At 42.1% G+C, this 27,802-nt stretch overlaps 2 protein-coding genes across 5 annotated transcripts; one reads left to right on the top strand and one right to left on the bottom strand.

The window, feature by feature from the left end:
• The first annotated feature begins 1,493 nt into the window (after positions 1-1,493).
• On the top strand, positions 1,494-6,924 carry rdh20 (retinol dehydrogenase 20). The gene is made up of 5 exons (XM_061875635.1): positions 1,494-2,006; positions 5,079-5,177; positions 5,260-5,405; positions 5,505-5,636; positions 5,698-6,924. Exons 1-5 carry the CDS (start codon positions 1,554-1,556, stop codon positions 5,816-5,818), a joined length of 951 nt encoding a protein of 316 aa, XP_061731619.1. The 5' UTR covers positions 1,494-1,553; the 3' UTR covers positions 5,819-6,924.
• Positions 6,925-9,942: 3,018 nt separating this feature from the next.
• stau1 (staufen double-stranded RNA binding protein 1) lies at positions 9,943-27,497 on the bottom strand. 4 transcript variants are annotated; one of them, XM_061875211.1, is made up of 15 exons: positions 27,288-27,497; positions 21,257-21,526; positions 20,566-20,687; positions 20,331-20,487; positions 20,087-20,243; positions 19,841-20,012; positions 19,675-19,770; positions 19,393-19,605; positions 18,096-18,239; positions 17,884-18,030; positions 17,738-17,813; positions 17,354-17,673; positions 17,163-17,285; positions 17,007-17,086; positions 9,943-13,940 (listed from the first exon to the last, which is right to left on the bottom strand). In XM_061875211.1, exons 2-15 carry the CDS (start codon positions 21,441-21,443, stop codon positions 13,853-13,855), a joined length of 2,082 nt encoding a protein of 693 aa, XP_061731195.1. In that variant the 5' UTR covers positions 21,444-21,526; positions 27,288-27,497; the 3' UTR covers positions 9,943-13,852. The 4 variants fall into 4 exon arrangements, with proteins under 4 accessions (XP_061731195.1, XP_061731197.1, XP_061731193.1 ...); XM_061875213.1 differs by having other exon boundaries at positions 20,343-20,487; XM_061875209.1 differs by having other exon boundaries at positions 20,087-20,487.
• Between the last annotated feature and the right edge of the window lie 305 nt (positions 27,498-27,802).

Here is a 27,802-nt window from a genome sequence, read left to right as displayed (position 1 = left end):
CAAGGAATTTAGGGATTTTACCATCTACGGTCCGTAAAATCGTCAAAAGGTTCAGAGAATCTGGAGAAATCACTGCACGTAAGCAATGATATTACGGACCTTTCATCCCTCAGGTGGTACTGCATCAAAAACCGACATCAGTGTGTAAAACATATCACCACATGGGCTCAGGAACACTTCATAAAACCACTGTCAGTAGATGCAGTTGGTCGCCACATCTGTAAGTGCAAGTTAAAACTCTACTATGCAAAGCGTAAGCCATTTATCAACAACACCCAGGAACGCCGCCAGCTTTGCTGGGCTCGAAATCATCTAAGATGGACTGATGCAAAGTGGAAAAGCGTTCTGTGGTCTGACGAGTCCACATTTCAAATTATATTTGGAAACTGTGGACGTGGTGTCCTCCGGAACAAAGAGGAAAATAACCATCCGGATTTTATAGGTGCAAAGTTCAAAAGCCAACATCTCTAGTGGTATGGGGGTGCATTAGTGCCCAAGGCATGGGTAACTTACACATCTGTGAAGGCATCATTAATGCTGAATGGTCCATACAGGTTTTGGAGCAACATATGTTGTCATCCAAGCAACGTTATCATGGACGCCCCTGCTTATTTCAGCAAAACAATGCCAAGCCACGTGTTACAACAGCGTGGCTTCGTAGTAAAAGAGTGCGGGTACTTTCCTGGCCCGCTTGCAGTCCAGACATGTCTCCCATCGAAAATGTGTGGTGCATTATGAAGCGTAAAATACGACAGCGGAGTCCCCGGACTGTTGAACGACTGAAGCTCTACATAAGACAAGAATGGGAAAGAATTCCGCTTTCAAAGCTTCAACAATTAGTTTCCTCGGTTCCCAAACGTTTATTGAGTGTTGTTCAAAGAAAATGTGATGTAACGCAGTGGTGAACATGCCCTTTCCCAACTACTATGGCACGTGTTGCAGCCATGAAATTCTAAGTTGATTATTATTTGCAAAAAAAAACAAAGTTTATGAGTTTGAACATCAGATATCTTGTCTTTGTAGTGCATTCAATTGAATATGGGTTCAAAGGGGTTTGCAAATCACTGTATTCCGTTTATATTTACTTCTCACACAATTTCCCAACTCATATAGAAACGGGGTTTTTAATATATTGTGAAGCGTCTCGTCATTATTCATATATGGTGGGCACCTTCAACTTCCTTTCTCTCAGTAAGACACTTTCTGTGGAAAGTGTGTTTGGATTCCTAATGTTGGAATTCATCAATGAATCACAGCTACCCAGTGCAGCCAGCACTCATGCACACCATGACGATACTACCACCACCACGCTTGACAATTGTCTTGTGTTTACAGTAATGCTTGTTCACCTAAACAAGCTGTACACAGACTACTCCAAAGCACATTTAAGTTGAATATTGTGTGTATTTTTCAGGTGCACATAAAGAGTGTTTGTGTTCCAACTGGCAGCTTAGCGCAGCTCAAAGTATTTCCTCTAATCTGCGAGAGTTTAAAAAGCTGCGAAGGAGGCAGTGAGCCTAACGAACGTGTGATCTCACCATTTAGCAGCCATTATGATCTTCTTCATGGACCTCCAGATGATGCTGCTGGACGTCATCTACTTCATTCTGCGCAACAGCCTGCGGGCCGTCCTCCGCCCGCGCATCAAGTGTATCGAAGGCGAGCTGGTGCTGATCACCGGATCAGGAGGCGGCCTCGGTCGCCTCTTCGCCAAGGAGTTTAGTAAGCGAGGCGCCGAAGTGGTGCTCTGGGACATTGACGCCACGTCCAACGAGCGAACGGCTGAGCTGGTGCGCGGTATGGGCGGCGACGTGCACACTTACACGGTGGATGTGACAAAGAGGGAGGACGTGTATCGCCATGCCGACCTGGTAAGGAAGGACCTGGGTCGAGACGTCACCGTGCTGATCAACAACGCTGGAGTGGTGGCTGGACACAACGTGCTGGACTGTCCTGATGAGCTCATCGAGAGGACTTTGAGAGTCAACTGTCACGCGCTTTTCTGGGTTGGTCTTCTCACTTCAATCCTGTTGCAAAATAACATATATAGTACTCTTTTAATGCCACATCAATTCTTTGAGAAAAACTGTACAAATATCTAGTTATTCAAAATATGCATTGCAAATGTTATTCAATATGCAGTTCATGTAAAATTTATAATTCATTCATCGTATTTCTATTAGGGATTTAAATTTAAATATAACAGAAATTATGTAATTTTTTGGCGGACACCCTGTATATTACATTTTAAACATGTACTATTTGAAATATCCAGGCTTCTTTTTGTGTAAATAATAATATACTGTATAGTTGTTAAGTACATACAAAGGATATATTAACAATAGTGATCATTTGCAAAAACATGTTTTATTCAACTTTAAAATAAATAAACATGTCATAAAATATTACAATTTTAATGTACAATAACATTTAAATTAATCGACATAGTAAAAAAAACTACTTAAATGTTATGTTACATTTACATGATATATTAAATGGATATTTGTGATAAATATTTTAAGAAATACATTGTTTGACTTGTACTATCATTGTGTAATAGTAGCACGAAAAAAACAACATAACACAACAATACTTATTTTTTACAGTACTGTTCAGTATTTTGGGCCATGTTGGTTAAAACTGATAAACAAAATAGAAAAGTAAAGATGATTTAAAAGTAATGTTACAGCTAACACAAAATGACAGGTGTCCAGGCTGGTCCAACCATAAAAACTACAGTCGGTAATCAATTTTGACAAGGTGATGCTTACTGCATACTTCTGATACTACTTTTCCTTTCAAATGTCGCCTATATTGAATGTTTTCCAAGGTACATGCATGACTAAATACATTTTCATCATCTGCTGCTGACACAAAGTATTATTGTTGCTAAAAAATGCCACTTTTATCCCCTTCACCGCGTCGATTTCAATCCCGCTAAGACAAAAGCTTCCTTCACGTCCAACAACATTGGTTAGATAACTTTCGAATGCGACTTACGTGTGTTTGTGTTTGTGTGTGCGTGCAGAGAAAATCATAAGACATTGTTCTGTATACATCTTTTTTTTCAGCTTTCCAATCGGAATAAAATCAGAATCATATTCTACTATGGAGGGTCAGATGGGACGGAATGAAATAACTACATTTTTAAATACTGAATTAAATGTGTCATTAATTATTTCAAATTAGAATGAGATAAATAGCTGTTGTTAATGAAATGATTGTAAAATTATATTTAACTATTTAATTAATCATGTCATGTTTCAATTATTTCATGATTTATTTAAATTAAATATCTGTCAAACTCTAAGTCAGTGAGCGGGTCCTAACAACTGATTGGTTACTTAGCATTTCCACTTGTCTGTGGAACTTCCTCCAGAGAAGAGCAGGAATACTTGTGGATATCTTGGTCTAAAACTGGGTATATAACGCTGAAAACTGTAATGAACTACTCTAAATTCTACAAGCTCTGAGTCAGCAGGTATTTCTTCTACATACTCCATCCATCCATCCATCCATTTCCTACCGCTTATTCCCTTTTGGGATCGCGGGGGGCGCTGGCGCCTATCTCAGCTACAATCGGGCGGAAGGTGGTTTACACCCTGGACAAGTCGCCACCTCATCGCAGGGCCAACACAGATAGACAGACAACATTCACACTCACATTCACACTCTAGGGCCAATTTAGTGTTGCCAATCAACCTATCCCCAGGTGCATGTCTCCACAGATCTAAAATACAAACCAGCAACACTAAATTGGCCCTATTGTGTGAATGTGAGTGTGAATGTTGTCTGTCTATCTGTGTTGGCTCTGTGATGAGATGGCGACTTGTCCAGGGTGTACACCGCCTTCCGTCCGAATGCTGCTGAGATAGGCTCCAGCACCCCCCGCGACCCCGAACAGGATAATCGGTAAAAAATGGATGTAAGGAACTCACCAACAAGTATAAAAGTATTTTCTCCTTAAACACCATGATTCTGTTCCAGAGCAATGACTGGATTATACTCCTGCTAGCCCTGCTCACTAACTTAGATGGCGGACTTTGACAGAAGAAATTCATGTTAAACCATGAAGTAATTGATTGTATAATACAATAATCCATCCATCCATTTTCTACCGCATATCCCTATTGGGGTCGCGAGGGGTGCTGGAGCCTGTCTCAGCTGCATTCAGACGGAAGGCGTGGTACACCATGGATGAAATCAATAATTTACTTAAAGTGTGAAATAATTAATATTTATTACATCTAAAAAAGTTGTTAAAACATGAAAATATTTAATAGATGTATTAAATAATTGTAAAATAATTATTTAAACTAAAAAATATTGTTTGAATTAATTCATGATATAACATTTATCCATCCATCCATTTTTACCGCTTATTCGCTTCGGAGTAGCGGGTGGCGCTGGTGCTTATTTCAGTTACAACTGGGCGGAAGGCAGAGTACAACCTGGACAAGTCGCCACCTCATCGCAGGGCCAACACAGATAGACACACTCACATTCACACACTAGGACCAATTTAGGGTTGCCAATCAACCTATCCCCAGGTGCATGTCTTAAGTGGGAGGAAGCCGGAGTACCCGGAGGGAACCCACTGCGGGGAGGAAATGCAAACTCCACACAGAAAGATCCCGAGCCCGGGATTGAACCCAGGACTACTCAGGACCTTCGTATTGTGAGGCAGACGCGCTAACCCCTGTTCCAACGTTCTGCCCGACATAACATTTATTTATGTCCTAATTTGACGCATTTTGGTAATTATTTAAAGATTTATATATTTATTTTTTGTCCCATTTGATCCTCGATATTCTTCATGCTTAAACTATTGCCCAAGTCCCTAAAAGTGACTGTTTTTAGATTTTGTGAGTGTGTACCCCAGTCTCAATCTCCAGTGTATGTGAAGTTTTGCACACTGGTGGAAAAAAGTGGAAATTTGTGTTACAACATAATACACATTCTGACTGTGTTTGACTATAGTGTCAACTCTCCTGGTTGCATAACACTCACAAAAAGGTATTTTGTCCCATGACCCCAAAGGTGGCCTAAGTAGGAGAGTGTGTGTGTTTGTATACCAGACAGTGAAGGCCTTCCTGCCTCAGATGAAAGCCCAGAACCACGGCCACGTTGTGACCATCGCCAGCGTGCTTGGCCTCTTCAGCACAGCTTGTGTGGAGGTGATGCAGCACTGCAAAAGTTAACAATGTGTAAGAATGACCAATATTGTTCATTAATGTGTGTTGTGTGTGTGTGAGCCAGGACTACTGTGCCAGTAAGTTTGCTGCTGTGGGTTTTCACGAGTCTCTGGCTCACGAACTGCTGGCTGAGGAGTTGGAGGGCGTTAAGACGACGCTTGTGTGTCCTTACATCGTGGACACGGGCATGTTTGAAGGCTGCAAGATAAGGTATGTTGGCCAAAGAACTAGAAATATCTGGGAATAGATGATCACAACGTAGCCCGACAGGAATGGTTTTGAAGTTAACAAAATGACTTGGTGTACCAGGGAGGAGGTGGAGCTCATTCTGCCCCCTCTGGAGCCTCAGTACTGCGTGGAACAAGCCATGAACGCCATCCTGATCGACCAGCCACTCGTCTGCATCCCGCGCCTCACATATCTGCCATTCCTCTGCAGAGCGTATGTCCAGCAACCTGCTTTTAGTCACAGAATGATGCTCATAGCAAGTGTTCTCTTCCAGGTTGTTGCCATGGGAATCCAACGTGGTTACGTATCGTTTCATGGGGTCGGACAAGTGCATGTATCCCTTCATTGATGCCAGGAAGAAACTGATGTCAAACGGTGGAAACTTGCTCGCATAAAAGAACAGAAGACATTTAATTCAAAAAACAGATCACTATAAATGTTGTCCAGACATTTATTTAAAAACACTGCTAAGAGGGTGGGAAGTTAATTGCAAGCATGTTAGGTAGAAATTAATACATTAATACTTCAAGACATAAGTTACATTGGTCCTGTGCTGCAGTTTATACCTTTAAAAACTGTTATTGTGAAACAACTTTGTCCAATGAAATATTAAACTCAATGTGACCTCACAATTTCACGATGACTTCTATAGTAAAAACTAACTTTAGATCATAAAATGATTTTCGGGAAGCGAAAGTTCAAAAAGCAAGCGGTAGTCATCCAGAAATGTACTATGTGTATATGAAATATATGACACACACACACACATACATATATATATATATATATATATATACACATATATAAACATACATATATATATATATATATATGTACATGCATACATACTGTACATACATATATATAAATATATACATACCAGTGACGTGCGGTCAGGGGAGGCAAGTGAGGCAGTGCCTCACCTCGCCACCAGGCTTAACTATGAGATGTTCACAAAAACAGAGTAATAAAATAGGGTTGAATATTTCTCTTTTAGTCAATGCTTTCTATGTGATTTTGGTGTGGTTCCTGTATATTTGGATAATTTTCATGGTCAAAATCGCAGAAATTCTGTGTTTCCTGATCACCAGAAGTGAGGCAGACACAGGTGGTGCCTCCACAGCTACACACAAAGTGTATTGAGCGTGTGCTTGAGAGGGGGCGCGTCCTTGACGCCACGGAGAAAAGGCAGGAAATGAGGAAGCAAGTACCTCTGCCTCAAAGTAGGGGGTGATATATTGTTCAATGCCTCAGCAGTAATCTGACTCGCCACAATGGGAGAAATGGGGGCACTAGAGCTAGCAGACACATGTCTCTCCAGCGGAAGCCAGACTTTTTTCTTTTTTTTAAATATTTATAAAAAACATGGCACTTTTATTAGAGTAAGGCAGCGTTTGTGGGTGTTATTGCTGCTTCAGGTACAAATACAGAAAGGTAAGATACACTCATAATACTTGATTTATTTTGTTAAAAGAAAATGGGACCAAAAAGTATTTAATAAGAACTTTGTCAAATACTTTTTGGTCCCATTTGTCAAATTATAAAATAATTATAACGTTTTTATGAAATTGACTTACTCCCTTTCGTTTTCCTGTTATTCCAATGTGCAACCTAAATCAACAATGGTTAGAACTGCTCATATGAATTTAAGTAAACTCCAAAAGTATAATTGCCTCACCTGGTGTATAGTTTACCGCACGTCACTGATACATACATATTTTATATATGTGTGTATTTATATATATACATATACATATAAATATATACACATATATATATATGTGTGTGTGTGTGTATATATATATATGTATATACAAATGTGTATATGTGTGTATATATATGCGTGTGTGTATATACACACATATATATATACACACGCACACATATATATATATATATATATGCATACACACACACACACACGTGTATATATACATACACACACACATATATATATATACACACATAAATACATATATATATATATATTTATATATACACACATATATATTAGGGCTGCGAATCTTTAGGTGTCTCACGATTCGATTCAGTATCGATTCTTGGGAGTCGTGATTCGATTATATATCGATTTTTCCGATTCAATGCGATTCCCGATTGAAAAACGATATTTTTACAATTCAAAACAATTCTGTATTCATTCAATACATAGGATTTCAGCAGGATCTACCCCAGTCTGCTGACATGCTAGCATAGTAGATTTTTTTTTTTTTTTAAAGCTTTTATAATTGTAAAGGACAATGTTTTATCAACTGATTGCAATAATGTAAATTTGTTTTAAATACTAAACGAAACAAAAATATGACTTATTTTATCTTTGTGAAAACATTGGACAGTGTGTTGTCAAGCTTATGAGAAGCGATGCAAGTGTAAGCCACTGTGACACTATTGTTCTTTTTATTTTTATAAATGTCTAATGATAATGACAATGAGGGATTTTTAATCACTGCTATGCTGAAATTATAACTAATATTGATACTGCTGTTGACAATATTGATTTTTGTTTCACTACTTTTGGTTTGTTCTGTGTCGTGTTTGTGTCTCCTCTCAATTGCTGTTTATTGCAGTTTTGAGTGTTGCTGGGTCAGGTTTGGTTTTGGAATTGAATCGCATTGTTATGGTATTGCTGTGTATTGGTTTGTTGGATTGATAAAAAAAAAAGTAAAATCGATTTAAAAAAAAAAAAAAGGATAATCGATTCTGAATCGCTCAACGTGAGAATCGCGATTTGTATTCGAATCGGTTATTCAGGTTCTTGTTGGGAGTTGTTTACAATCAATATTTGATAATGTCCACTACTTGGCAGAAACCAGCAAAGGCGCAGTTGTCCCATTCTTAACTACTTGCTGGCCAATGGAAAAAGACAATCAAGACAACAGTTGGATACAGTATGTTACATTCACATACAAGTGCTTTGAAACATGAGTTTGAAACATGAGTTCAGAACATTCAATGATTCTATTTGATTTTAAAACAGTCATCAATTCATTCATTCATCATCTTCCGCTTATCCGAGGTCGGGTCGCGGGGGCAGCAGCCTAAGCAGGGAAGCCCAGACTTCCCTCTCTCCAGCCACTTCGTCTAGCTCTTCCCGGGGGATCCCGAGGCGTTCCCAGGCCAGCCGGGAGACATAGTCTTCCCAACGTGTCCTGGGTCTTCCCCGTGGCCTCCTACCAGCTGGACGTGCCCTAAACACCTCCCTAGGGAGGCGTTCGGGTGGCATCCTGACCAGATGCCCGAACCACCTCATCTGGCTCCTCTCGATGTGGAGGAGCAGCGGCTTTACGTTGAGCTCCTCTCGGATGGCAGAGCTTCTCACCCTATCTCTAAGGGAGAGCCCCGCCACCCTGCGGAGGAAACTCATTTCGGCCGCTTGTACCCGTGATCTTATCCTTTCGGTCATGACCCAGAGCTCATGACCATAGGTGAGGATGGGAACGTAGATCGACCGGTAAATTGAGAGCTTTGCCTTCTGGCTCAGCTCCTTCTTCACCACAACGGATCGATACAACGTCCGCATTACTGTAGACGCCGCACCGATCCGCCTGTCGATCTCACGATCCACTCTTCCCCCACTCGTGAACAAGACTCCTAGGTACTTGAACTCCTCCACTTGGGGCAGGGTCTCCTCCCCAACCCGGAGATGGCACTCCACCCTTTTCCGGGCGAGAACCATGGACTCGGACTTGGAGGTGCTGATTCTCATTCCGGTCGCTTCACACTCGGCTGCGAACCGATCCAGTGAGAGCTGAAGATCCCGGCCAGATGTAGCCATCAGGACTACATCACCTGCAAAAAGCAGAGATCTAATCCCGTGGCCACCAAACCGGATCCCCTCAACGCCTTGGCTGCGCCTAGAAATTCTGTCCATAAAAGTTATGAACAGAATCGGTGACAAAGGACAGCCTTGGCGGAGTCCAACCCTCACTGGAAACGTGTCCGACTTACTGCCAGCAATGCGGACCAAGCTCTGGCACTGATCATACAGGGAGCGGACTGCCACAATAAGACAGTTCGGTACCCCATACTCTCTGAGCACTCCCCACAGGACTTCCCGAGGGACACGGTCGAATGCCTTCTCCAAGTCCACAAAGCACATGTAGACTGGTTGGGCAAACTCCCATGCACCCTCAAGAACCCTGCCGAGAGTATAGAGCTGGTCCACGGTTCCACGACCAGGACGAAAACCACACTGTTCCTCCTGAATCCGAGGTTCGACTATCCGGCGTAGCCTCCTCTCCAGTACACCTGAATAAACCTTACCGGGAAGGCTGAGGAGTGTGATCCCACGATAGTTGGAACACACCCTCCGTTCCCCCTTCTTAAAGAGAGGGACCACCACCCAGTCATCAAATTCAGAGTAAAAAAAGCAGTTTACCTTTACCTGACCTTTGATTTCTGCTCCTTCAACTATCTTCATATACTTTTACAAAAATCAAGAGTGTTGGACTTGACATAAAGAATGAAACATGCTTCGAAAAAAAATGACATACTACAAGTGTTGGTTTGTACAGCACGCAGGTTTAATTACCACGAGGATCAGTCCAAGACAAGAGGCCGACATGAAGGAAGAAAGGTGAAACAACTCACGTTACAACACACGTGTCAGTAACACAGTTACACACATGTAAGTAACACACGTCATCAACATACAGTCACACACGTAAGAGTTACAACACGTGTCAGTAACACACACGTCAGAAACAGTTACCACACAAATGTCAGTATCACACTTTTTATGTTACACTACACATGTAACAGTTACACACACGTCTAGGGATGGGAATCAAAAACTAGTTCTTGTTCAGAACTGATTTCCAGTGTATCAATTCCGTGGAATCGCTTGCCATTTTTTCAAACAATTCTCTGAAGGATTCCTGTGGGCGGGAACGACATTACGCAAAGTGCGTAGAGACATCAGACAGCAACATGGTGACCAGGCCGTGGACATACTCCAAAGTTTGGCTATAATTTACAACAAACTATCGGAACAACGCTACATGTAATAATTGCAAAGCTGGAACTTCATTAAGAGAAGGACATACGAGCAATATACTGAAACAGTTGAGCACCGCATGCTCCAACTATAAAATTAATGTTGCGTTTTTGAACCGCTCCGATCTCACCCCAAAAGCAGTAAGGCTAGCATGCCATCTGAATACAACAGGTACTGACAACGCCTATCATGTTAGCGCTATTATTTGTTACATTGAAACGAGTGCTTTCTGATTCACATGAGCATGACGAGAAACAGATTGTGATTGGCTCTGCGGCGAGGAGTACTGGCTGCACAGAGCAGTGACTAAGTTTGTGGTAAAAAGTTTGTACACACAATTGTAGTAAAAGTAGACACTCCTAATTTTTGGTCGATGAATGTCCAATTGTACTCAGAGGAAAGTTCCATGTTTTCCTCCCACCGTCCATCCATCCATTTCCTACCGCTTATTCCCTTTCGGGGTCGCGGGGGCGCTGGCGCCTATCTCAGCTACAATCGGGCGGAAGGCGGGGTACACCCTGGACAAGTCGCTCCCTCATCGCAGGGCCAACACAGATAGACAGACAACATTCACACTCATATTCAAACACTAGGGCCAATTTAGTGTTGCCAATCAACCTATCCCCAGGTGCATGTCTTTGGAGGTGGGAGGAAGCAGGAGTACCCGGAGGGAACTGACGCATTCACGGGGAGAACATGCAAACTCCACACAGAAATATCCCGAGCCTGGATTTGAACCCAGGACTGCAGGAACTCCGTATTTCTATTCCAAAATTAGAATATCTTGTAAAAGTCCATTCAAGTGAGCAATTCTACTTCAAATGTTAGACACATATGTGATATTAACTCATTACATGCAAAGTGAGATATGTCAAGCCTTTGTTGTCATTTTGATTATCATGGCTTACAGATTTTGAAAGCACATATATTTTGAGATTTTCAGATGAAGGTTTTCATAAATTGTAAGCCATAATCATCACAATTATAATAAAGGCTCAACGTTTCTCACTTTGCATGTAATTAGTTAATATCACGTTACTAAATTACATTCTTGTGTAATTTCCATGTTTTACTTTACTAAATTATACAGAAGAATATTTATTTCTTATATTTTCAAAATGTTATTTAATGTATGTATGTATGTATGATAATATGGCTCTCTAGACTTCACCGTTTGGCTTTGTAGGGTCATGTTACCACTACACTAAACAAAATTGATCGTAACCCATCTTTTTCCAAAAAGGAATCGATAAGAGAACCGAAAAAGAAATTTATCAGAATTGAAAGCATGATTGCAAGTGGAATCAGAAGTGGAAAACTCAATTACTAATTCCCATCCCTCCACTTGTCAGTAACACACAGACACACACACGTCAGTTACACACAGACAAAGGGCTGCCAACTACCTGGAAAAAAAAAGTACATCTTACGGGGCTGGTCGACCTAAATTCTTTTGGCCCTTTTTATTTGTGAGAAAGGAGTTTGTATATCCATAAAGCTTGAATGGGGGCAACTGGACTTGTTAAATACGTTTCAGAGTTGCATTCATTCACCCTTTCAGAATTACAAATGCCTTAATGACTGACAATCTACACACACTTTTATACTATGTGACTGCAGGCAGAATGTATTTAGATGTGCAGGTTAGGGATTGATACGAATACATGGGAAACAAATTGTTCAATAGTTAATTTGTTGTACAAAATAACGAAATTAACAGGATAAAATTTTTTTTACGTCTAAAATAGAAATAGTTCCCGCTTAACTTAACAGAATAAAAACAAACATGTCTCTTTAACAGACATCTGTCCGGCTCAACTCAAAACAGTATAAATTCAGTGTGCAGCTTTATGATAGAGCAGGACTCCAACGTTCACTACTATGGGAACTTTGACAAAAAAAAAAGCAAAAACTGGCAACATTTTAATTGTGCTTTCTTTATGAAGGCGATCTCCACTCAGTGTGGTTATTGTCTATAAGCAACAAAATTAAAAGCATAATGTCAGAATTGAACACTTAGACTTATGAAGCAAATATTATTTGACGCTTTGATGAGTTACCATATTACCAGTTACCTGTTAAGACTCCTGGGAGTGTCACTATCATAAAGCTGGACACATCATGTTTATGTTCAACAACTTAAGATATAAAACCAGTTTTGATAACAGGACATTGTTATACTAAAAATAAAAGAGCAGCATTGTTAAAGGACTACTGTTAGCATGTACTTCATTATTGTGATAGGCGTAGCTTCCTCGATCTACAATCTTTGAATTTCCCCAATTGTTCCTTTTTTTTTTTTAAAGAAAACATTTCCTTGTGGCATAAAGTAAAATTTGGAGTGTGATTACCAGAATCTAGGCAGATAATTCTAATGAGCTAGCTGCCGCCCTGTGAGGCAGTGACAGCAGCCAAGGCAAAAAGAATAGATGCCAGAAATGTCAAGCGGCAAGGAGTTTGGTAAGCGATAAGTCACACTGGCATCCACTGCCTTAGTCTGAAGCAGACTGTGAAACCTATTGCCAGCCGAAAGAAGGTACTGATATTTTACAGACAATTTTTAATTTTAACGGAAAAAAACAAATATAGGACAAAGTGCGTCCTTTGACAGCTCGATATTGAACCAATTATTTTGTTTCTAAATACGGAAGGATTACGTTTTTCAAGGGGTGGCTGGCAACCCTACTGGACACGTCAGTCAACACACAGTGACAAACATGTCAGTAACACACAGTAACACATTCCTCCCAGTAACAACACACGTAAGTCACACACAGTCACACACAAGTCAGTAACAAAGTTACACACAAATGTGACAGTCACACACTCGTTAGTAACACACGGTTACCACACACGTCTGTAACACAAAGTTTCACACAAATGTAAGTGACAGTCACACACAAATCAGTAACAAAGTTACACACAAATGTAAGTAACAGTCACACACACGTAAGTAACAGACGGTTACCACACACGTCCGTAACACAAAGTTTCACACAAATGTAAGTGACAGTCACACACAAGTCAGTAACACACTCCTCCCAGTCATGTCGGTAACGTGTCGTCGTTAAATGAAATCAGGAGTTGAGCAGCTGCATGCTAGACAGGGATAAGGTCATCACTGATTGATTTAATAGCACACAAAATACTTAAAAACAATACGACTCAGAGCAAACATAATTCACAGTTCATCGCTTCACTTCATTTCCTTCTAAGTAAAAGCCTCAAACTGTGGCTAGGATGCAGCTACAGAAGAATCACGTGTACAATTAAAAAACATCAAAAGAGGGAAGTCAGTGTTCCATCGATCTTGTTTAAGTGTGAATAACGATGTACGTGATGGTGCGTACAGCGGCCATTTTAAAAGCAACAAAGAACAGTGTCTTGAAGTTTTCAGTCAAGCCAACCTGACGCTCTAAACGCTGTCGTCCAGGGGCGGGGCCAGTGTGCTTGAGTTAGCCTGTTTGAGGTGCGGGTCGCCCTCCATCTCCTGCTTGGCACATCTGTTGAATATTAGTCTGGTTAATGATAATCATAGTAATATTATCGTTTTGTATCTTAAAGAAACAAAACGTTTCTCTGCTCAGATGATTTGCTTTAAAAAATTACCAGGAGGGTTTTCTTCGTAAAGGAACTAACTTAACACCTTAAACAACATACCAAAGTACAATATTAGCAATAGAATTGTACATCCTAAATTTTACTTTTACTCTTGTACTGCTTGTTTTTGTTGATTACATTCTGTCATTAATTTTACTTTTTGATCTTTTAACACAATTGGCAGGAGGAGAGAGAGTAAAAAAATGCAAATAGACACGGACAAACAGTGGATGGAAGAACGGAAAGAGAACAGGGTTAAAACAGAAGTTGCAGAATTCTGACCTGGGTATTTTTCAAATGCTAATACGGCCCTTAATAAAATAATGTAAAAGGTGACTAAATAGTATTATTTCACGTATAGAAGGCTCTCATTATTTAGAAAAATGTACTGGGAAGGTCATAAGCAAGTGTTTTTTTGCTTGTGCTATGACATTATTTGATTTATAATGAATGATTCCTATTTCTTCCACTCTTAACTGCTACCTTATCGTGGTAGATGAGTTTGCGTTTCCCAATGATCCCAGGAGCGATGTTGTCTGGGGCTTCAATGCCCCCTGCTAAGGTCTGCCAAAACAAACAAGTCGACAGAGCAGCTTGAAGACCTCTATGAAAAGAAATACAAGCAAGGACTCAGATTTGCCTCGCTAGGAGGCGGGTCACCGGGGGGACCCTTTAGGTAGGGCTCGATGGCAAGGTAATGGTGGCTGGGCCGGTCCCCCTCCCCAATGGGCTCACCACTCATAGGAGTAGGCATGGAGATTGGGTGCAATGTGAATTAAGTTAATTATATCAATATAGCACTGTTTCTCTCGGGACTCAAAGCACTTCACATTGAGAAACCCATTATCCACATTTCAGGTGCAGTGGGTGGCACTGGGAGCAAGGTGGGTCTTGCCCAAGGACACAATAGCAGTGAATAGAATTCAAAACAGGAACCCTGAAGTTTCTGGTCAACCGCTCTACCATATGAGCCACGCTCTACCATGTAAGTTGGGCAGCAGCTGAAGGCAGGGCCCCTGGCGGTCCAATCCTCTGCAACAGAAGCTTGCTCTTGGGACATTGAACGTCACCTCGCTTGGAGGGAAGCAGCCTGAGGTAGAGAAGTTCCGGCTGATTCTAATCAGACTCATTTCGACGCACAGCGGAGGCTTTGGTATCAGTCTTCCCGAGAAGGGCTGGACTGTCTTCCACTATGGCGTTGCAAGCAGTGAGAGGTGATGGGCGAGGGTGACAAAACGTGTGTTCCCACAGCTCAAAGTATGTACCTTGCAGTTTAACCCAGTAGACGAGATATTAGGTTCCCTGTGCGTCTGCGTGGGCGGACAGGTACGGATTGTTGTTTTTCGCTTACGCACTAAACAGTAGTTTTGAGTACCCGTCCTTCATGGATTGCTGGCGAGTGATGCCACAGATGATTCTCTTGTTCTGCTGAGGGACTTCAACGCTCACATTGCCAACGACGGTGAAACCTGGAGAGGCGTGATTGGGAGGCATGGCCGACCGGATCCGAAACCGGGTAGTGATTTGTTACTGGACTTTTTTGCTTGTCACAGTTTATCCATTATGAACACCACGTTAAAACACAAGGGTCTCCATATATGCAATTGACACCAGGACACCCTAGGCCGCAGTTGCGTGATCAACTTTGTGGTTGTATCATCATACTTGCGATCTCGTGTTTTGGAAACTCGGGTGAAAAGAGGGGGCGACGCTTTCAACCGATCATTGAGTGGGCTCCAATGATGCAGTAGGATGCCAGTTAGACCTGGCAGGCCCAAACATAGTGAGGGTCTGCCGGGAACATCGAGCAGTCTCTCTCCTCAATAGAGCTTCAATTTCCACCTCCAGAGAAAGGACCGAGTGTGTATAAGAGACAGCACTGAGCGACAAGCATGAACGCCAGACAAATGTCTTGGACTGATGTGCAATTTTTATTCAATAGAATTAGTAATTGTGAAAAATATACATTTTAAAAATACATGTTCTGTTAAACCACTAATGGTAACATTAGATAGTCAGTGGTGTTTTTAGTTTTTGGTAAAAAACCTAACTTTGAGCAAGTCGCAAACAGACACTTTAAATGGCAAAGTGACCCTTGCTAAGATAGCTGCCAGGTTGGCACGTTGCTTCGCATGGCTGTTACAGCACGCTGACCTTTTGACTTATATCTATGGGCAGACAAGCATATTCATGCCTCTAAGTAATGTTGTAATTTTCATTGCTACCTAAGTAAGCATGCTTGATAGAAAACACTAAAAAGTAAGGCTCCAATTTTCAAAACTTCCTAGCTCAATGATAATTGAATATGACACATGCTACTGATTAGCATTAGTGATTTTACAGGGTGCTTTCAACATCTCCAAATGTGTAAATGACAAATACAACTAAGATGCATATTACAAACAAACAGCTGGTGTGGAGAAAGTACAATACCTATGGTATAAACACGTTGTAGTACTCAAAAGACAATACTGGTACATTCAAAATAATCGCTGATTATGGTAACACCTCAGACAAACGGAAATTAATGCATATTTTCAAATGACACTCAGAAGTGTAGGAAAACTTAACATAACTGGAGAGCACTATTATAAGCTCACAGTTAAATGTTTAATAAAGAAGGAGATATTAATATTAAACAAATGAACATTTATTAACACATGAACACAAACAAAAGTACCTGTACTGAGAATTGTTACAGTACCATTTGAAAATGAAAGGTCCCCATCCCTCTTCCTCCCTGACCCTGTCTACTTTGTTGCGATTGGTCATGTCTTTAAAATTAGCAACATAACGTGCCAACAACTTTTTTGTGTCGCAACTGCATCTCTCCAGTGAGTGTGTGTGAGTTACAGGCAAAAAAAAACAAAAAAGCTCAAACTTGCCAGGGGCGAAATCAATAATTATATAGAACAAGACTTTCCCCTCATCTTATATTGGGCTAAACGATATGCAGAGTTGAAGTTTACCCAGAAGCTGGTCCATTTCCTGTTCGCTCAATTGACTGCTGGTCCAACTCAGAGAGCATTTTCAGGATATTCAGTGCAGCCTGAGGAAGTAAAGAAACGCTTACAGTTTCATAGCGTTCAGTACTTGGAGTGTTGCAGGTAGATTACTTGTCCTACCGTATCATGACAGGATTCTACATCTTTTCCCATTCCGTGGCTGATGAGCGGTGGCTGGGAGGAGCAGTTAATCAGTGACACAAACTCGTTCTTATTGTTTTTGGGGAAATCTTTGTATTCCACCTGTAAGCAGAGACAGAGGGCAATGTTGAACACAAAAGAGAATTGCATAGCATGACCGCAGATGTTACCTGCAGGCCCTGCACTGACGCAAGGTAGCCCAGTTGTTCTGAGGGCCTAGTGAGGGGCCCAAGCGGCGGCTGGGTCAGGGTATTGGTATTCTTTAGGATGGTCTCTGCAGTCTGGGATGTTCCTGCATACAGCAGCTCTCTGGCAATGGCGGCAGTGACGATGGCCTTGCCGGGGTTGGCTGTTGCTTGACTGAAGTCCTTAGCTAGGCTGCCTTGGCAAGCGCCGACCGCTTGAGCCACCTCGGGCACCATGGGCAAGATGCCAGCCGGCAGCTGCTGGTGGCTCAAGTAAGGCAGGCGGAACTCTTCCTCTTTGGACCCTTCAACATTTCATTAGAAGATGTTACTAAAGCAAAAGAGAGCAACATTCTAACTGCTTCTCACCCAGTGGGACATCCTCTACAGAGCTTGGTTCAAAGAAGGTCACTTTGCGTCCATCACCTGGCTTTTTTACTGGGGTCTACAAACAGTACAAACAATAGATGTCCCATATTATTGCTTATGAGCAAACCAAAAGGTCAAACAATTACCCTCTCTTCAGTTTTAAGTGCTGGCTTGGGAGGTTGGGGTTGAGGCACTTTATATCCTAGAAGCTCCAACATTTTCTCCGCCGCGTTCCTTTTGGCCACCTTCTTGCTGGGCCCCATGCCCTCTGCAGCCTGGCCACACACGGACACCTGTAAAAAGCAGCAGCCACACCTTAGAGGTCAGGCGGTGTGTGCTTTCCTTGCGGCTGACTTACCTGCATGACAAACTCCCGACGGCGCGGCAGGCCTCTCTCCGTCACCATGCTGTACTCGGGCTCCTTCTCCTTCTTGGCCTGCTGGATCTGAGCCAGGCGGCTGATGGGATTCATTCCCTGGCCGTATTCTGGACTGGTCTGCAGCTGTTTGAGTAGACATTAGCACATGATGTGTTGATCAAAGCCCTACTTGGCTGCAACCAGGAGGGGGGAAACAGTAATTCAGGTCCAACCAAATTACTGCTTGAATGGTTGGCAGCAGCAAAAATTGGAAATTTTTTAATAGCCTAATGTATAAAGCATTAGTGTCCCCATAAAACTGTTTCACTTCCAACATGATACCAATATTGGAACCTAAAATTTTGCTTGATTCCGATATTGACCCGAGATGATATCAGCAAGAACCATACATACTTAATTTTTTTCTAGGATAAAGTTAAAATTAGTCAAACAGAGAACAATTGTAAGGTATGAAAACACTAAGCTACTAATTATTAAACATCTGGAATGGACTTGCGATGTTTTTAAGTTGAAATGGAGTGGTAAATGTTTATCTTGGCAACACTTAGTGGCCACAATATGACGTTAAGCTCATGACGCAGTAAGTTGTATGATGGGGACCTGTTTGTTACTGGATACTTTCTGATAAGTTTATGCCCTGGAGACTTTATATCCGTAGGTAATATGCAACTATAAGTATTTGATACTTTTTTATATTGACTAAAGGACACTTCCTACGTATGTCTAGCTTGTTTGGGTCATGTGTGGTTAGTTGTATATAGCTGCTCAGAGAACAACGTAATATACATATACTTGATAGTGGACCAATATCAATACCAGATCGGGACACCCCTGGTATATAGCGTAGAGCGAAATATTTACAATCCAATTTTCATATAAAAATATAGAATAATCAATTAATTCAGATGAATTTAGTTTATGCAGTCTTTTAGGCCATGACGTTAAATGACATTTCAATACTCTTTCCGTAGTTGTAAGATGACATGTTGCCACTAGACAAGACAAAGTATTGAAAATAATACTAAGACTTTGTGAATGTGCAACAGTTTTGCAGCATTGGTACTTTCCCAAACAGCTGTTTTAGGTTGATGATATTCCTCCTGTCATATGGTTAAGTTACTTTATTATGTTATAGTTGGCTGGTGTGAGGATCTTTGGACTGCAGTCTTGAGCTACATTCTGCCATTTTCTTTTTTGTTAAATGTTTCATTGTGAAAAGAACTGCAAGATTCAACTTTTACAGTCAAATCAATTTATGCCAACCAGTTTGAAGTACCTTTATGATGGATTTAGTTTTCTTCTTGATGCGTGGCAGCGTCTTCTCCACGCTCGGTATATGAGGTAGCCTCTTCAAGTCCCTCAGCACGGCACCAGCAGCCAACTTCTTGGCAATCTTTTTACTCTTTCCTTCCCCCTCTCCGGAGAACTCTCCCGCTGTGACGCGCACAACAAAGCTCTTCAGATGCGGGGGACCGTCTTCTTTCAACACCTGCAAAGGACCAAGATGTCACCATTTATGAGGCAAATACAAAACATACTATAAATGTCTCAGTAATACCTCAAAGTTTACAGCTAAGTTGCGTTTCAGTGCAATTTCAAACACTTGGCTGATTTCCGACTTGTTGAGGTTCTCTTCCTCGGGTTCGCCGTTCATCTGTCAGAGAGAGAAACCAATGAATAGCGGTTCATTTACTCAGCGAGAATGCTGACTGTGCTCTTCTCACCACTGGTAATTGCTGCAATATTGGCTCCTTCTGCAGCACTTTCAGGGCTCTGACGGCGGCGTCCTGCTTGGCGAGCTGCCTTGTGCGTCCTTTCCCTAAAAACTGCTGGCCTCCGATGCAAAGTTCCGTGTGGTACATCATTGGTCCCATGGGGGCAAACGGATAGTAGTATCTGCACAAACAAAAAGCAGTTTGTTTGCTTTTTTGACAGGGACTAGTAAATGGCTGCATGTGGGACAAACTTACTGTTGCATAGAGCGCTGATAAGGTGGCGGAATACGGCCGCCGTAATTCATGTTTGGTGGTCTCATCCCCGGGTAGGGGTCCAAAGGTTTATATATAGGCTTTTTACTTAGTTTGGAACATAATGCGTTTAACTCCATGATTTGCATCAGGCCATCAACTGGAAGACAGCACAGCAGTTCGCAAATAAGCACACAACGGCAATAACTTAACGAGAGTATTAGGAGTGCGATGGGCGGCCCCCCACCTGGGTTCTTGCCTGTGTGACGTGGGGTCCTTATGGTGGGCTTGGGAAGGACGGTCTCAGCCAGGGCAGATTCAGCAGCGGAATGCTGGGCTTTCTTGATGCTGGTCCCCTCTGCATCCCAGTGCTGCTCTCCCAGTGTGAGCCTCACTGAGAAGATCTAATGCATAAGAAGATGACATCATCACAAGGTCTGCTTTGAGATGAAGGAGAACCCCACAGCTTCTCCCAAACATACTTTGGAGTGAGCTGGTCCTTGCTCACTCAGTAGCTTATATTCAGGCTGGAGCTTGTTGAAACGGGCTAACTCATTCACCAAACACATGGGGGTCTTCTCTTTGGGGTTTGCCATGTTAGATACTGGAAGACAAAAGCACCACAGTCACTCATAAACATCTGTTACCTTAAGTAGGTGTGTGACCAGATCTCGACATATTAAAACCTGACTATATTTCTAAGTTAGAGAAGAGCTGTCTGGAATTGTATAGTTCTTTTTAATAGTCACAAGCAGGAGCGAGGGATTGGAATTGCATATTAGGTGCTTTGTGCAAACTACAAACTGAGAAAAAACAAACGGAGCTAGTTAGCCTTAGCGTATCTCGCCCACTAGACGTGCGGCTGCTGTCCTTCACTTGAGTTTTACAGCCAACAATGCTAATGTAATGCAAGTACTGTACTTGGTATTGGATCAACACACAAAAGTGTATTTTCAATAACAGTAATGTAAATATAGATATAGATGTTCCTGAGTATGACAGTTGAGGATGTTTAAATGTGACTTCAAACATTGCCTGTTCAGTTATTAAAACAAATTAATGACGTTCTACTGGATTGCTTGTAAAGTGAACTAATCAGATGTCAGCCAGCATGAACAATGATCAATAAAAATAATAATGATGGTGTACCTATGTATGAACATGCAAACACACCTGTGATGGTACTGTAGGGCGTGGCTGAGCCCGCAGGAAGAGCGGAGCTCCTGACGGGCTGGCTAGCGCTCTCTGATGCCAGTGTGCTGGTGGCACAGGGAATGCTGTAGCCCGGCTGAGGCTGGCCCACCTGCAGCGCGGGAGGGGCGGCGGGCATGGGACTGGCCGGACACTGGAGCTGAGACATTCTCGCCGCTCTGACCTAATCACTGACGGCTTTGATCACAACTTTGTGACGTGAAAGGAGCAATGGCAGTGAAGTCTTGACTGCTGAGAAATAAGATAATAAAAGAAAATATGAGGGAAAATACGCACTGATCAAGCCAAATACATTTTTAGAGCAGGTCAAAAAGGACACTTATCAATGGCCGACAGGTCAAAAGTGCACCAATGTTCACGCCAAAACACTCACAGAGTGTTTGAGTTTTTAGAGTGTTGTTTTTGAAAAACAAAAACACCTTAAAACATTTGCTGCAATCACATAAACACTGACAGACTTTAAAAAAAATGCTGAAAAAAAGCAAAAAACAAATTATAGCTGGGCCGTTATATAATGGTGATGAATTACAGGTGATCAGCTGTGAATATACATTAGTTCTATCAAACATGGCAGAAATGTGACAACGGGCAATCAGTCTACCTTTTCTCTGCACCACTTCCTGTTGTACGTTGCCGCATAAATAAACAGAAATAGAAACCTTGCAGCTAAACGTGTAAATAAATGTCAGGCACGATTTTGAATCGTACCTGTGCGTGTGTGTCACCAAAGTGATGTGGAGGAAAGCAAGCCGATGTGCAAATGATGCACGACTAGGGATGGTACCCTTTACATTTTAGCTGATACAGTACCAAATTCCTGGTACTTCGGAATTGATATTGGTACTAAACGGTACCAATTTTTAGTAATCTTGTGTGGGCCCACGTGTTAATAAATGTTAGCTTGTTCACGAAACATTTTTTAATTTAACATGTATTTTGGCCACTTGTTAAAATTGGGGGCTTCACGGTGGAAGAGGGGTTATATGCGTCTGCCTCACAATACGAAGGTCCTGAATAGTCCTGGGTTCAATCCCCGGCTCGGGATCTTTCTGTGTTGGGTTTGCATGTCCTCCCCGTGAATGCGTGGGTTCCCTCCAGGTACGTCCCACTTCCAAAGACATGCACCTGGGGAAAGGTTGATTGGCAACACTAAATTGGCCCTAGTGTGTGAATGTGAGTGTGAATGTTGTCTGTCTATCTGTGTTGGCCCTGCGATGAGGTAGGGACTTGTCCAGGGTGTACACCGCCTCCCGCCCGATTGTAGCTGAGGTAGGCACCAGCGCCCACCGCGACCCCAAAGGGAATAAACGGTAAAAAATGGATGGATGGATGTTAGAATTGGTATTTTTACACTTCTGAGTATCATTAGCAAGTATGCATTCATTTCAGTTTGTCCCAAGTATGTTGCTCTAGTCAGAAAGTAGTCTTTGCCATTCAGTTAAACGTGCCAGTCTTGTCTTTTGTTGAGTCTTACAAAGTGTTTATACTGCATGTATTGTACTTATTGGATTGTAACGTGAATCTTAGTTGTAGTTATCATTAACAAATTCAGTGGCCTATTGGTTAGTGTCCGCTCTGATATCGGTAGGTTTTAAGTTCAAACCAAAGACTATAAAAATGGGACCCATTTCCCCCCTGCTTGGCACTCAGTATCAAGGGTTGGAATTGGGGGTTAAATCACCAACAATAATTCCCGGGCTCGGCCACCGCTGGTGCTCACTGCTCCCCTCACCTCCCAGGGGGTGATCAAGGGTGATGGGTCAAATGGAGAGAATAATTTTTCTTCACCTAGTGTGTGAGACAATCCTTGGTACTTTAACAAATTTGGAGGTGTTTGATATCACCCAATAGCTAATTCTCATCTGTAGCCTGTCTATGGCATCGAGCTAGCACATTTTGAAAGTTGGACCCTAAAAGTAGGTTTGAGCACTTTCTTCTTGCTTTGTTGGCATAAAAATGTGTAGCATTATTGTTGGGCAGTCCTGCTGAGTCTGCTAAGATTGTTCAATACCGGGCAGAATTTGGTCAGTACCTATAAATGTACAGCATTTGGTACCCATCCCTATGTACAACAACAGAACAAATGTGTTTAATGATTTGAAAGTGGGGGCAGCACGGTGGTACAGGGGTTAGTGCATGTGCCTCACAATACTAAGGTCCTGAGTATTCCAGAGTTCAATCCCGGGCTCGGGATTTTTCTGTGTGGAGTTGCATGTTCTCCCATGACTGCGTGGGTTCCCTCTGGGTACTCCGGCTTCCTCCCACCCCAAAGACATGCACCTGGGGATAGGTTGATTGGCAACACTAAATTGGCCCTAGTGTGTCTATCTGTGTTGGCCCTGCGATGAGGTAGTGACTAGTCCAGGGTGTATATTGCCTCCCGCCCGAATGCAGCTGAGATAGGCTCCAGCATTCCCGCGACCCCTAAAGGGACAACCGGTAGAAAATGGATGGATGGATGGATTTGAAAATTTAATGCCTAAGTGATTATACAGAAAGTGTGAAATTGCGATCAGAGCCTGCATTGCAAATGCTGCTAGCACATGTAGCATTACCAGTATAGCCGTGACCAGCAGACGAATATTTGAACATTGAATATTTTATCTGAACTCTATATTTTATTAAAGAGCTGCACATTTGCAAGCAGCAATGATGTTAACAGCGTATGCAGCATCATCATTTGAAATCGCTGTTTACATTGCAAAATGTCTACAAATTCTATTTCATAGCAGAATAACCCAAGTATGTAAATTAGTTTAGTTATTTTACCGTTGACTAAAAAACTTACTTGTCCATCCATCCATTTTCTATCGCTTGTCCCTCTTGGGGTAACGGGGTGTGCTGGAGCCGGTTCCCAGTTGCACTCGGGCGGAAGGTGACGTACACCCTGGACAATTTTCCACCTCATTGCAGGGCCAACACAAATAGACAACATTCATACTCGCATTCACACACTAGGGTCAATTTAGTGTTGCCAATCAACCTATCCCCAGATGCATGGAGGTGAGAGGAAGCTGGACTATCCAGAGAGGTTCATCTTATTAAATTTGTTTTGTTAATTCCTCAATATGTTCATACAATTTAAACTAACAATTTGTTTATTAAATTTTTAGTACAGCTGACTCACAACTGGCACGTTAAAACACAATATACAGAATTTTGATATTAGTCGAGATCTAATGGGATGAAAAAAATAAAGAATAGCCCAGCCCTTGCACCAAGCATCTAAACAACTGCGTGAGACATATGCAAAACAGAAGTTAACCAGGACAACAGGAAGTTACCTAGGCTACCAGGAAACTGGTAGACTGGCCAACTATGTTTTTGTCAACTTGCAGTAGTTGTCTCATGCATATGTTTGTGTGTTTTTTCAACATTTGCAGCATTCATGTGATGGCATCAAAGTTTTATGGTGTTTGTGGTTTGAGCCATTTCTGGATGTGGATCATTTGGATGTCACGCTTCATCAAATGAGTAGGTAAGTAAGTAAGTAAGCAAGCAAGTAAGTAAATTGTATTAATACAGCTCTTTTCACAGATAAAATCACAAAGTGCTGTACAAAACATAGGTAAAGTAAAACATCAATTAAATTAAAACAACAGGGGCAACTTCATAAAAAGGATACAAAGTGGATTAAAAATGATGCATTAACTAAAAGCTTGACTAAAAAGAGAATTTTTCAAAGGTTCCTAAAAGTTTCAAAAAAGTCAAGATTACGGAGGGAATGGTGCAATTGGTTCCACAGTCTGGGAGCTATACCCTGGAATGCCAGGTCTTAACAAGTTGTAAAACAAGTTTTTGGGATCTTTAGAAGACCCTGGCCTGAACACCAGAGGCTGCGCCTTGAGGGGTAGGGGCATAGCCAAATCAGTGATGTACTGAGGGGCCCCACCATGCAACACACGGAATGTCAGGACTAAAATCTTAAACTCAAGGCGGAATTTAACTGGAAGCCAATGAAGACTGGATAGAAGGGTGATATGGGCGTTTCTGGGTGCACCAGTCAAAAGTCTGCACTAGGTTGACAATGGAAAGGGAAAAAAACTCCTCCAACAATCCCCAGACTTGGGGGGGGCGGCAGATCCAGGAAAACTCTGAATAAATAGTGCAGGATTGGGAGTTAATTCATTTCTAAACATTACTGTTGAGAGTCAACAATGAAGGTCTGCATTCAAACAAAGAACATTTTTCTTTTTCCTCAGCTGGGACAGCGTGGCAAAGTTGGGAGAGTGGCTGCGCCAGCAATCTGAGGGTTACTGGTTCAATCCCCACCTTCTACCATCCTAGTCACGTCCGTTGTGTCCTTGAGCAAGACACTTCACCCTTGGTCCTGATGGGTCCTGGTTAGCGCCTTGCATAGCAACCCCCGCCATCAGTGTGTGAATGTGTGTGTGAATGGGTGAATGTGGAAATAGTGTCAAAGCGCTTTGGGCTCCTTAAAAAGGGGTAGAAAAGTAAAACCATTTACCATTTAGTTGAGGTGCACATATGGAGTTCACAAGTCAAATTTTTTGTCCAGAAAAATGAGCATACACATTTGTCCTGCTTACATTAGAACATAAATTATCGCACTTAAAACCTGCTCAGTAGACCGGTAGGTTGAGTTCAAACCCCGGCCGAGTTATACTGTTGTAAGCATTTCACCAATCTCGCGCACTTTGCAAATTTGGACGCGATCTAACAGCAAAACAGTCTCCCAACACTGCGTAGATGGCATCAAAGCCTATTTATCCAAGCGTGAGGGTTGGGAAACGACGGTGTTTGGCGAGGGAAGTGTGGAATCAGGCCGGGTGGCCTATTTTAGGTTCCAGGTAACCCTACATTATTACATTTTATAAATAGTAAACCAAGTTGTGGCAGTATTTTAGCCAGGAGTTTAGTCGTGGATGTACACTGTATAGTGATGAATCCAATAAACATTTGATTTGACATTAAATTTGCAAAATGCCTTTGCGCAGATTGCACCCATTGGTATTGGGCTTCACGGTGGGAGAGGGGTTAGTGCGTCTGCCTCACAATACAAAGGTCCTGCAGTCCTGGGTTCAATCCCAGGTTTGGGATCTTTCTGTGTGGAGTTTGCATGTTCTCCCCGTGAATGCGTGGGTTCCCTCCGGGTACTCCGGCTTCCTCCCACTTCCAAAGACATGCACCTGGGGATAGGTTGATTGGCAACACTAAATTGGCCCTAGTGTGTGAATGTGAGTATGAATGTTGTCTATTTGTGTTGGCCCTGCGATGAGGTGGTGATTTGTCCAGGGTGTACCCCGCCTTCCGCCCGACAGTAGCTGAGATAGACGCCAGCGCCCCTCGCGACCCCAAGAGGCGAATAAGCGGTAGAAAATGGATGGATGGATGGTATTGTGCTTACAACAATACCAAAGACTATGAAAATGTGATCCATTACCTCCCTGCTTGGCACTCACCATCAAAGGTTGGAATTGTGGGTTAAATCACCAAAATGATTCTCGAGCATGGCCACCGCTGCAGCTCACTGCTCCCCTCACCTCGGTCGGATGCAGAGGATAATCTCACCACACCTAGTGTGTGTGTGTGTGATTATCATTGGTACTTTGACTTTTTTAAATGATTTAGTGGAACGTCTAGACACAAAACTGCAGTTTACACTGTGATTCTATATATGTAAATGCATGCATTTAATAGAAAATACGTGGATTATACTAATAAAAACGGACATAAAAAGCACTAAATTGAGGCCGCTACTGCTGTCCTAACAGCCAACCTACTAGCTTAACTAGCACCGCGCTGGTATCCACTTTAGACCTTTGCCTTCGGTTCTCATTCATCAGTAAATATACTGCAAAAATTGCGTTTCGAAAAACTGCAGCTTTCAACCTTCAGGGTAGAGCAGCTGGCATGGTTTCGGCCCCGCAAGTATGAAAATATTTCCCCCTTTACCTCCTCGGACGGACGATGAAACTGCTAGCTCTGCTACGTTAGCCTCGAAAAGTCTGCGAGAAATACAAAGCCTCACCTTTTTTCCTTCGGTCAGTTTTTGTAGCTATTCCATAGGACACATCGGCTTTGTGTCGGTTGGGTTTGTGAATGGTAGTTTCAAGGTTGCATTTATGTTGTTTTTAAATCAAAATGCGGCGTTGGGGAGGTAGAGATGGGGGGGACAGGGCAAACACTAAAGAGAATGGCCCCGGCTTCATTCAGCTAAACGGAAGTGACGTCAGTGCAATCGGAAGTTCCACCAAAATAAAATACCCGTATTCCTGCAATGAATGTGGTGTTTTGCTTAGTGACAAGTGTTTGTTTCAGGTAAGGCATATATCTGGGTGGTGGAGCTAAAATAATGTTATACTAATAAATATTAGGATCATCTTCATACCCTCACAAAAAACTACAATGCTATAGTCAAATAAGGAGAGAGTCAGGCGACAACTCTTTTGGAACATCTCTAGGTGAAGTTGCATGTTCTCCCTGTGAATTTGTGGGTTTTCTCTAAGTACTCAAACTTCTACGCATGTTAAATTAAATGGAGAA

The sequence above is a fragment of the Nerophis ophidion genome, linkage group LG16 (assembly GCF_033978795.1).
Source record: "Nerophis ophidion isolate RoL-2023_Sa linkage group LG16, RoL_Noph_v1.0, whole genome shotgun sequence".
Taxonomy (NCBI): domain Eukaryota; kingdom Metazoa; phylum Chordata; class Actinopteri; order Syngnathiformes; family Syngnathidae; genus Nerophis; species Nerophis ophidion.
Note: the sequence above shows the minus strand (reverse complement) of the source record. Positions and strands in the feature narration are given on the sequence as shown.